General features: G+C 46.7%; 1 protein-coding gene across 1 annotated transcript in view; it reads right to left on the minus strand.

The window, feature by feature from the left end:
- Positions 1-12,100, minus strand: part of ADIPOR1 (adiponectin receptor 1) — a 125,761-nt gene that overhangs the window by 30,573 nt on the left and 83,088 nt on the right. Inside the window, exons 5-6 of the mRNA XM_063954824.1 lie at positions 4,926-5,113; positions 3,618-3,811 (exon numbers count right to left, since the gene is read on the minus strand). Coding sequence (XP_063810894.1) covers positions 3,618-3,811; positions 4,926-5,113 — 382 coding nt within the window. The remainder of the gene's footprint in view (positions 1-3,617; positions 3,812-4,925; positions 5,114-12,100) is intronic.

Raw genomic sequence — 12,100 nt, forward strand, 5'->3', positions numbered from 1 at the left:
TCTACTCACCAGATCCAGGGTCCCAGGGTCCTCGGGGCAACCATTTGTAATCCAGGTACTTGAATAAAATAACAAAACGGATACCCGAGCCACGAACTGAAAGGGGCCCAATTTTTCACATGGGACTCCTTTCCCCGAATGCCAGAAACCCACTCTGACTTCTGTCTAAGTGGGTTTCTTCAGCCAATCAGGGAGCGCCACGTTGTAGCACTCTCCTGATCGGCTGTGTGCTCCTGTACTGAGTGACAGGCGGCACACGGCAGTGTTACAATGTAGCGCCTATGCGCTCCATTGTAACCAATGGTGGGAACTTTCTGCCCTGCGGTTGACCTAAAGTGACGTCACCGCTGAGCAGAAAGTTCCCACCATTGGTTACAATGGAGCGCATAGGCGCTACATTGTAACACTGCCGTGTGCCGCCTGTCACTCAGTACAGGAGCACACAGCCGATCAGGAGAGTGCTACAACGTGGCGCTTCCTGATTGGCTGAAGAAACCCACTTAGACAGAAGTCAGAGTGGGTTTCTGGCATTCGGGGAAAGGAGTCCCATGTGAAAACATGGGGCCCCTTTCAGTTCGTGGCTCGGGTATCCGTTTTGTTATTTTATTCAAGTACCTGGATTACAAATGGTTGCCCCGAGGACCCTGGGACCCTGGATCTGGTGAGTAGAATTTATTCAACAGGTACCCCTTGGATTCTACTGGAGAAGAGGACCGACCTGCGTGTGAACATAAGGTAAGTATGTATGTATGTTTGTGTGCATGTATGTAATAAATCTTTACTTTCACGGTGTGTGTGTCTTGTCTTTTTTTGGGTATTTTTTTAGTAATAGTACTACAGGTACCAGCGGGCCCGTTTTTCCGCCGCATGCTGGTACTTGTGGTTCTCCAAGTACCAGCATGCGGGGGAGGCTTGCTGGGCCTTGTAGTACTGCTACTAAAAACAATATCTTTTCATTTTCAAAAAAGGCTATCAGCCCCCCATCCGCAGCCAATTGGATGGGGGGGGGGGGCAGCCTCGGGCTTCACCCCTGGCCCTTGGGTGGCTGGGGGGGGGACGACCCCTTGATTGAAGGGGTCCCCACTCCCCCAGGGTACCCCAGCCAGGGGTGACTAGTTGGATTTTTGATGCCACGGCCGCAGGGCACTATATAAAAGTGACCCCCGGCTGTGGCATTATCTGTCCAGCTAGTGGAGCCCGGTGCTGGTTTTAAAAATACGGGGGACCCCTACTCTTTTTGTCCCCCGTATTTTTGGAACCAGGACCAGGCGCAGAGCCCGATGCTGGTTGCTTAAATATGGGGGAACCCCTGTCATTTTTTCCCCCATATTTCTGCAACCAGGATCGGCTCAAAGAGCCCGAGGCTGGTTATGCTTAGGAGGGGGGACCCCACACAATTTTTTATTTTTATTTTACACTGTTTAATTTAAAAAAAAAAAAAAAAAAATAAACCCCAGCACGGATCACACAGATCCAGCCGAGATTCATTTTTAAAAAGTCGGCAGTGTTTTGCTAATCACTGCCGTAAAAAAACAAACAAAAAAAAAACGAATGACATCGACATCGGAACAAAAGAAAAACCCGAATACGACAGCTTAGTAAATTAGTAGTAATAAATTCAAAAAGTTGCAGTTTTACACTTTCGATGTCATTCGTGATTGAACTTTGACCTGAAACGGGAAAATACGAATGTTAGTAAATTTACCCCAATGTGTGGGTGTATTGTTTTCTCTTATGGGATGCAGTGTTTTGCGATGTATAGCGCACAGTCATGGGATATGGTAATAAGAGGGGCAGGCGTTTACAATATATATTAGAGCGGGCATTTTAAATATTTGTGAGAAATCAATTTGGCATTCTTAACACCTACAGGCATAATCCGGTATTATTGCTGCTTATCCCAGTGACACTGTGACTGAATCTAAGAGAAAGTTCTAGCCAGCTTTGAATGTGGCAATTTAACTTATCAGCACAGTTTAATATGTGGCTTCTTATTATTCTTTTAAGATTTTTTATCCAATAGGATCTTATTGTGTACGTCCCACCCTTTATTCATAAAAAAACCCAGTGCTGGTATACTTTTGGTTTACTTAAAATAGCTACCCAGGGTCCTGAGGGAGGAGAGTGATAGAGGGAGAAGTTGTGAACCCGAGACATATAGTAAGCCAAAGTCCCAGGGCTGGGGGAGGGGCTGCAGGCTTGCCTACCACCCCTCAAGTGCTATCAATTTTAGGGACCTAGCTTTGCCTGTGGCCCTTGCCCTGGTGGTCTAGTGGTGTAGAAAATTGCACATAATACATACATTTAAAAAGAAAACATATACACAAACAATTAAAAAAGACTCTAATATAACGACTGCAGTGTATTATTGTGGATTAGGATAAACCCTGTTTATAAAACAAATCCTGTTTGAACAGGAATATATCAGTGTATCAATTGTGTTTCACCGTTATTTATAAGAAAAGCTACAGTAGTCATCTTTATATGTGGAGACGGTTTATATCATTGGACACATTTTACACGGCAACTGTTTCAATTTCTAAAGGGGACTGATCCAGTTGACAAGGATTTTCTCTTCATGCTTAATTAGCAGTGGAATCAAATCCACAATAATACACTCTGCAGTAGTTATATTAGTCTTTTTTAATTGTTTGTGTATATGTTTTCTTTTTAAATGTATGTATTATGTGCAATTTGTGTTTTTATTAAATACACATTTTGCATTTAAAATGACAATACCTCCACAGACAGCGCTCAATTCTTTTTTTCACACATTGTTTGTATTTGAGATACAGCTTCTCAAACCATTTGTAGCTGCAGTCTGTGTGGGTAACCTTTCGAATTAAGAATGATCTTTTTTCATGTCCATTATCACACAAGTAGCACACTAGCGCCCGCTCCCTTTGTTTTTCTAGTGGTGTAGAACAGCACACTGTGCCCCCCACCGCACCTGCCCTTCGCTGTCTCCCACCAGCAGGGAGGATCATCACACAGTCGCGGCTCCCCACAAGCAGGAAGCCGGTCTCCTTATTGTCCCGGCATCTGGATGTGGCTGTGAGAGTTCCCCGAGGAGTGTGCTCCCTGTGGGTCTCCCACGGAAAAGTCACTGACACATTCGCTAATTCTGCCATTGCCGGGTGTTGGAGATGTGGTATGGGCATTCAATGGATGCCTGTACTGCTGCTTAAAAAGTTTTAAAAATAGAATAACCCCCCTAAAGTAAAAGCTGGTGGGCCTGGGCGGGGGTATAGGGAAAAGGGAGGATTGAGCATGATGGGATAAAAAAAAAAAGAGTTAACACCTTTGGCGCCCGCTCGCTCCCTTACTACCTATAACCCAGAGTAGCTCCTGTGCCCCCTATAGGACGTAATAGAAAGTAGCCATATACCACGTATTACTGCGGTATTACTACATTACCAGTACTCCGTCCATAAATAGAGTCCTAGATCACATATAAAAATAACTGATGTGGTCTGTGCAAAAAACACTCTTGCTTTATTTACAAAACAAAATATTAGCTGACGGCTGTAGAGATAGTAACAGAAAAGTTAGAAATAATATATTATTATATATTAAAAAAATGACGGTTATAATTGAATTTACAACCTCACACATACCCAGATATCAAACTTGCCAGGAAAGAAACGCTCAGGAATGCGTGCTGCATACAGGCCGGCTCCTGTTATATACATAACGGCCATTAGAAAGAACCAGCCCATCTGACCCACTGTGGTTGCTTTAACAAACCCCTCTGCAATAGTGAAATGGAGAGTCGGGACAATTCCACTCAGACCCAGGCCTAGGAAAACTCCTGGAATAACAAGAAAAATGTTAGGTTGTTCTGGAGACAATTTTTTTTTAGAAATGCATGTATCCACCAAAACCCTAAACAGAGCATTCTTCTAGATGCCAACTGAAGCAATGTTTACAAGGCGAGGCATTAAAGGCAGTATCCAATTAGGTGCGATTAAACACTGGAAGCGAAACAAGGGAAGGTTTTCGTGATTTTTCAACAATAATTTATTTATTTATTTATTTTTACAGGGTATCCAATTAGATTCCCCGTAAAAAAATTATATTTTTCTCATGCGAAAACATACAGGTTCAGTGAAACCTGTGTGTTTTTGCCGTCACAGCACCAAAAAGCAAGCACTTATTGGGGATTTTGTTTTGCCTGCCTGAGGAAGGTGAAACAAAATCCCTGATAAACTGTGGTGACCCCTCCAGTCAGTGCCGTGCACCAACTTGTTCCCGCTCCCGGGGAATGCAGTGAGGGCTCCCGGAGGCTGCCACTCAGCCCCGTGGCCCACATCTGCCTCTCTTCCCCTGCGCCTGGTGCCCCAGCCAGACAGAGGCACCGGAAATAATGGAGCAAGCCGGAGCTTTCGAACAGCCTGGAGAGCAGATGGCTGGTGCATGTCATGCACTGATACCAGTAACCTAAGCATCGGGACAAATAGGATAACCCCAAGCGATGATATTACCTACGGTAATGTACCGCGGGTAATTGTATATCCCCTTAAGCATCATGAAAATAACTAAGAAGTATATGATCGGCAGATGTTCTCAGCCTGTAACTGTAGTTAGCATAAGAACAGGCATTTTCAAAGAAACGTAAGCATAACGTCAAGATTTATTGGAGGGGAATTTCTGAAACAAAAAAAACAAAGATGTTAAATTACTTTTGGAGTCCGATACATTTTGCTCTCCTCTCTTTGAAAGGTTAGCCATATTTTCATTTGGAATTTATTTTCCTTCATTAATTGGGTTGACTTTCAGTAATGTACTAAAAGAGTTCAGTTAGTTTTTTTGAAACTAAAGAAACTATTTCTTTTCTGGGATTATAGCACATTACTGGTAACGTCGTTGCGACATTTCCATATTACACATTATACATAGATATGTTCTGGTTAGTGCAAACTTACCTGCTCTTGTTGGTCTATGTTTTGGTGTGGCAAAGCGGTCCCACTGTGCTACAACAATTGCAGTGATGCCCAGTACACAGACAATGGACAGATATATGAGGCGTGGCTGAGGGGAGCAGTAGAATGAGTAATACAGCCAGGGCACAAAGCTTCCCATGATCAGCAGGGCTATACCAGAGTAATCCAACCTGGAAAACACAAACTGATAAATATGTCTGTGTAGCCTAATCACCCTTAAATGGCTACATTTTATCTTCAAAGCAATACACTTAAAGCAAGAGAACAGCATTCTGTATCAACATATATCAGCAGTTATTTTAATGCGAGATAAAATAGGATTTTAATTACCTACCGGTAAATCCTTTTCTCGTAGTCCGTAGAGGATGCTGGGGTCCACATTAGTACCATGGGGTATAGACAGGTCCACTAGGAGCCATTGTCACTTTAAGAGTTTGAGAGTGTGGGCTGGCTACTCCCTCTATGCCCCTCCTACCAGACTCAGTCTAGAAACTGTGCCCGAGGAAACGGACAACTTCGAGAGAAGGATTTTACACAGATAGTGGTGAGATTCACACCAGCTCACACAAACAAGGCAACCCAAGCTAATCAGCTTGAAAACTCAGCAACAGCTGAATAACATTACTGAACCCAGTAATAACGCAGTACTTAACTAAGGACAAAGCAGTACTGAATCAAGTAACCACTGCAGGATCACGAAGAACTGGGCGGGCGGCCCAGCATCCTCTACGGACTACGAGAAAAGGATTTACCGGTAGGTAATTAAAATACTATTTTCTCTTACGTCCTAGAGGATGCTGGGGTCCACATTAGTACCATGAGGATGTACCAAAGCTCCCAGAACGGGAGGGAGAGCGCGGAGGCTCCTGCAGAACCGATTGACCAAACTTCAGGTCCTCAGAGGCCAAAGTATCGAACTTGTAGAACTTTGCGAACGTGTTCGACCCAGACCAAGCAGCCGCTCGGCACAGTTGTAAAGCCGACACACCCCGGGCAGCCGCCCAGGAAGAACCGACCTTACGAGTTGAGTGGGCCTTAACAGACGTAGGACACAACAGGCCTGCCATAGAATACGCATGCTGGATAGTGAACCTGATCCAGCGAGAGATCGTCTGCTTAGAAGCAGGACACCCAATTTTCTTGGGATCATACAGGACAAACAGAGTCCGATTTTCTGTGACTAACAGTCCTCTTCACATAGATCTTCAGAGCCCTTACAACATCCAAGGACTTTGATGAAATTGAAGAGTCAGTAGCAACTGGCACCACAATAGGTTGGTTGATATGAAATGCAGACATAACCTTCGGAAGGAACTGCGGACCTGTCCTGAGTTCAGCTCTATTTTTTTACATGACAAAGCCCCCCAACTCCGACACACGTCTAGCAGAAGCCAAGGCCAACAAAGTGACAGCCTTTCACGTGAGAAACTTGACCTCAACCTCCTGTAGAGGCTCAAACCAGTCCGACTGGAGGAACTGCAACACCACGTTAAGATCCCAGGGCGCCGTAGGTGGCACAAAGGGAGCCTGGATGTGCAGAACTCCCTTCAAAAAGGTCTGAACCTCAGGGAGGGAAGCCAACTGTTTCTGGAAGAAAATGGATAGGGCCGAAATCTGGACCTTTACGGAACCTAATCTAAGGCCCATATCCACACCTGCTTGGTGAAAGAGGAGAAACCGTTCAAGTTTAAGCTCCACCGTATGAAACCTCTTGGATTCATACCAAGACACTTATTTTTTCCAAATGCGATGGTAATGTTTAGACGTTACTCCTTTCCTAGCCTGTATTAGGGTAGGAATGACTTTGTTCGGAATGCCCTTCCGAGCTAGTATCTGGCGTTCAACCTCCATGCCGTCAAACACAGCCACGGTAAGTCTTGATAAGCGAATGGCCCCTGCTGCAGCAGGTCCTCCCGAAAAGGAAGAGGCCTCGGCTCTTCTAGCAGTAGATCCAGAAGATCTGCGTACCAAGCCCTTCTTGGCCAGTCCTGAGCAATGAGGATTGCCTGAACTTTTGTTCTCCTTATGAGTTTTAGAACTCTTGGAATGAGTGGAAGTGGAGGAAACACGTACACCGACTGGAACACCCACGGAGTCATTAGGGCGTCCACCGCCACGGCTTGTGGGTCCCTCGACCTGGAACAATACCGCTGGAGCTTCTTGTTGTGACTAGAGGGCATCATGTCTTTTTGAGGTACACCCCAAAGACTTGTCACGTCCGTGAACACCTCCGGATGGAGGCCCCACTCTCCTGGATGGAGATTGTGTCTGCTGAGGAAGTCCGCTTCCCAGTTCCTACTCCCGGAACGAAGATTGCTGACAGCGCCAACGCGTGTTTTTACGCCCTGAGGATGATTCTGGTTACCTCTGACATTGCAGCTCTGCTCTTCGTTCCGCCCTGTCGGTTTATGTAAGCCATTGTTACATTGTCCAACTGCACTTGAATGGCCCGATTTCTCAGAAGATGGGCCGCTCGGAGAAGCCCGTTGTAGACGGCTCTTAATTCCAGAATGTTTATTGGCAGGCCGGCTTCCAGACTTGACCACCTTCCTTGGAAGGTTTCCCCTTGAGTGACTGCGCCCCAGCCCCGAAGACTTGCATCCATGGTTAGAATGATCCAGTCCTGAATCCCGAACATGTGGCCCTCCAGAAGGTGAGGTGAGGTAATTGCAGCCACCAGAGGAGTGAGAGATGTATTCTCTGGTGCATGTGCAGATGAGATCCCGACCATTTGTCCAGGAGATCCAGTTGGAAGGACAGAGCAATGAAATCTCCCGTACTGCAGAGCATCGTAAGATGCCACCATCTTCCCCAGAAGGCGAATGCACTGATGAACAGACAGCCGGGCTGGCTTCAGGACATCCTGGACCATTGTTTGTATCACCAACGCTTTTTCGTGCACTTCCGTGTCGAGGATCATTCCCAGAAATGACAACCTCCTGGTTGGTTCCAAATGTGATTTTGGAAGATTCAGGATCCAACCATGTTCCTTAAGAAGTTGGGTCGTGAGAGCTATGGACTGTAACAGCTTCTCCCTTGGCGATGCATTTATCAGCAGATCGTCAAGATATTGAATTATGGTGGTCATTCCGAGTTGTTCGCTCATTGCCGTTTTCCGCAACGCAGCGATTAGGTTAAAAATGCGCATGCGCATGGTACGCAGCGCGCATGCGCTTAGTAATTTAACACAAAACTTTGGAGATTTACACAAGCTCGAGCAACGTTTTTTCAACGCTCGAGTGATCGTAGTGCGATTGACAGGAAGTGGGTGTTTCTTGTCGGCAACTTGGCGTTTTCAGGGAGTGTGCTAAAAAAACGCAGGCGTGCCAGGAAAAAACGCAGGAGTGGCTGGAGAAACGGGGGAGTGGCTGGCCGAACACAGGGCGTGTTTGTGACGTCAAACCAGGAACTAAACTGACCGAGCTGATCGCAATCTAGGAGTAGGTCTGGAGCTACTCAGAAACTGCAAGGAATTATTTAATAGTTCTGCTAATCTTCGTTCGCTATTCTGCTTAGCTAAGATACACTCCCAGAGGGCGGCGGTCTAGCGTTTGCAATGCTGCTAAAAGCAGCTAGCGAGCGAACAACTCGGAATGACCACCTATGTTCACCCCCTGTCTGCGGAGGAGAACTATAATTTCCGCCATCACCTTTGTGAATACCCTCGGTGCTGTGGAGAGGCCGAATGGCAGGGCCTGGAATTCAAAATGACAGTCCAACAGTGCGAATCGGAGATAAGCTTGACGTGGCTGCCAAACTGGCATGTGGAGGTACGTATTCTTGATATCTAGGAATTCCCCCTCCTGCAGACCTGATATCACCGCCCTTAGAGACTCCATTTTGAATCTGAACTCCCTCAGAAAGAGGTTTAGTGCTTTTAAGTTCAGAATGGGCCTGACCGAACCATCCGGTTTTGGTACCACGAAAAGGTTTGAATAGTAACCTTTGTTTTGCATCTGGGGAGGAACTGGTACAATAACCTGTGCCTCCACCAGCTTCTGGATGGCTCCCTGTATGGTAGTCCTGTCTGCCGGCAAAGCTGGCAGCCTGATTTGAAGAACCGGTGAGGAAGAAGATCCTGAAATTCCAGCGGGTACCCCTGGGACACAATATCTAGTACCCACGGATCCAGGCCGGACGACACAGACGTGACTGAAATGTCTGAGTCTCGCCCCCACCGGCCCTACCTTCAGGCCATGCGGTCCACCATCATGCTGAAGACTTTGGCGTACCTGAAGCAGGCTTCTGTTCCTGGGAACCCGTAGCAGCAGGTTTCTTGGATTTTAGTCGACCTCCTCTAAAGGTGTTGGACGGTTTGGTCTTTCTTGATTTAGTAACCCGAAAGGACTGTGATGCAGCTGAAGAAAGCGGTTTCTTCGTAGCAGGTGCAGCTGAGGGGAAAAAAGGTGATTTACCCCCTGTAGCAGTGGAGATCCACGCATCCAACGCTTCCCCAAAGAGAGCCTGACCTGTGTAGGGTAGGGTCTCCACATCTATCCTGGATTCCGCGTCGGCAGACCACTGGCGCAGCCACAGGCCTCAATGAGCGGAGACCCACATCGAAGATATTCCTGCAGCCATTGAACCCAGGTCTTTCATGGATTCCACCATAAATCCTGCAGAATCCTGAATGTTACGTAAAAACAATTCAACGTCACTTTTATCCATTGTATACAAATCCTCAACTAACGTGCCTGACCACTTTACTATAGCTTTGGAAATCCATGCACAGGCAATAGTAGGACGTAGTATCGCCCCTGAAGCAGTGTATATGGATCTGAGCGTAGTATCAATTTTGCTATCAGTCGGCTCCATTAAGGCGGTAGATCCTGGGACAGGTAAAACCACCTTTTTCGAGAGACTGGATACAGACGCGTCCACTATGGGTGGGTTTTCCCATTTTTTTTCTATCCTCCTCAGGGAAGGGTAAAGCAACCAGAACCCTTCTAGGGATCTGGAATTTTTTCTCAGGGTTTTCCCATGCTTATTCAAAAATAGCATTTAATTCCTTGGACGCAGGGAAGGTTAGCGAGGCTTTCTTGTCGTCAGTTAAGTAAGCCTCCTCAACCTGCTCAGGTGTTGTATCAGCAATATTCAACACATCCCTGATAGCCTCTATCATCAACTGCACCCCTTTAGCAAGAGATGCGGCACCCCTGAGCACATCCCCATCACCGTCTGCTGCGTCAGAATCGGTATCCGTGTCATCTTGCATAATCTGGGCAAGAGCACGTTTGTGGGAACCAACAAAGGGGGGCCCTGAGGGAACAGAACCGGACCAAACTGCCATAGAGTTCTGTAAAACCTGAGTTGCAGATTAATTCTGTGTAACCCTAGTAGAAATCTGAGTTATCATAGATTTTATAGAGGATAACCATTCAGGCTCCCTTGCTGGTATCTGCGCTAAAACAGTGCAATCCTAATTACATGGAATGAGATCATCCTGAGAGGACATATCTTCTGCAGCATATGACACAGAGTCCCTGGACATGGCTAAATGAAGACCACAGACACTCCACATACACAGGGGAGGCTAGACAGAGTTTCACGCCCAAGAATGGCAAGAGACACAGATTGAAGCCAACCCACACACAGCGCTTTCAAGGTATAGGGAGACCCCAACCAGCGCTGACTGTGCACCTTAATAGGTTACAGTCTTTACACAGCTTCCCCCCCGCCCCCCCTTCTACAAACCCCTAGTACCGTACAAGATAGCTGGAGTTGCTCTGGAGGGACTGCTCTCACTGACAGCGTTTCTGCAAGCAGGAAAATGGCGCTGAACGCTGCTGGGTCCGCCCTGAGGAGAAGCCCCGCCTCCTTAATGGCACTGTCTTCCCGCTCTTCTGGAGATTATACTGGCCTGAGTAATTGTGCTGGCAGCGATCACGGGACCCTGACAGGCTTGAAAGGTTAGTGTAGGGTGTAGGCGCTGGCTCAGGGCGACCCACTATGTACCGATGAGCCCCGGAGCGTAGTTAGTACTGCGCTCCATACCCTGTTGCTGCCATCTTCACACCGGCTCCCCCTCTTGCTAGGGGGGCTGGTGACTCACTCGCCACTGATCATCTGGCTCTGTAAGGGGGTGGCGGCATGCTGCTGGGGTGAGCGATCCTCTGTGGCGGGGAACGTTCGATCCCCTCAGGAGCTCGGTGTATCGTCAGCGGAGATAGTGACTCTGACCCTGCAAGGCAGACGCTACACCCCCCCCCCCCCCCCCCTTAGTGCCCCACGAATCAGGGAGGCTGTTGCCAGCAGCCTCCTTGTCAAATAGTAAACTATAAAATAAACTTTTCTAAAGAAGCTCTGTAGAGCTTGTAGAGCTCCCCTAGCTGTGACCGGCTCCTAAACTGAGTCTGGTAGGAGGGGCATAGAGGGAGGAGCCAGCCCACACTCTCAAACTCTTAAAGTGCCAATGGCTCCTAGTGGACCCATCTATACCCCATGGAACTAATGTGGACCCCAGCATTCTCTAGGACGTAAGAGAAAGAGGTGTTACAAGCTTTAACAGGAAGTCTGACAATGCACTTGGGCAGAGTGACTAGGTTTTCAACTAACTTTTGAAAGTTAGGCGTAAGGCACAATGCAATCTTGCAGAGAGGTTTCCATCCACTTACTTGCTGTTTTTACTGTACTCCATGACAGAGAATGTCTGTGAAGCAACAAGTAGACACCAGGGGGTTTATTTAGTAAAGGATGATTTTCATTCATTTTTATACAATTCATATATTTTCATACGTTTTCCAATGGATGAATACTAATCTCAAATCAATGGGTTTCAGGGGCTGAAACACCCATTTACTAACAGATTATTTTTTTTACATACATTTTTAAATATTTGTAAATGCGTTTTTTTAACCTTGGAAGTAAAAATAGGATTTTAAAATTACCTACCGGTAAATCCTTTTCTCGTAGTCCGTAGAGGATGCTGAGGTCCATTTTAGTACCATGCGGTATAGACTGTTCCGCAGGAGCCTTCGGCACTTTAAGACTTTTCAATAGTGTGAACTGGCTCCTCCCTCTATGCCCTGTGGGCCATAGAGGGAGGAGCCAGTTGTATAACTATGCCCGAGGAGACGGACAACTTCGAGAGGAGAATTTACATTAAACTAGTGGCGAGATTCACAACAGCTCACACCATACAAAACATGCCGCCTAAC

The sequence above is a fragment of the Pseudophryne corroboree genome, chromosome 2, assembly GCF_028390025.1.
Source record: "Pseudophryne corroboree isolate aPseCor3 chromosome 2, aPseCor3.hap2, whole genome shotgun sequence".
Taxonomy (NCBI): Eukaryota; Metazoa; Chordata; class Amphibia; order Anura; family Myobatrachidae; genus Pseudophryne; species Pseudophryne corroboree.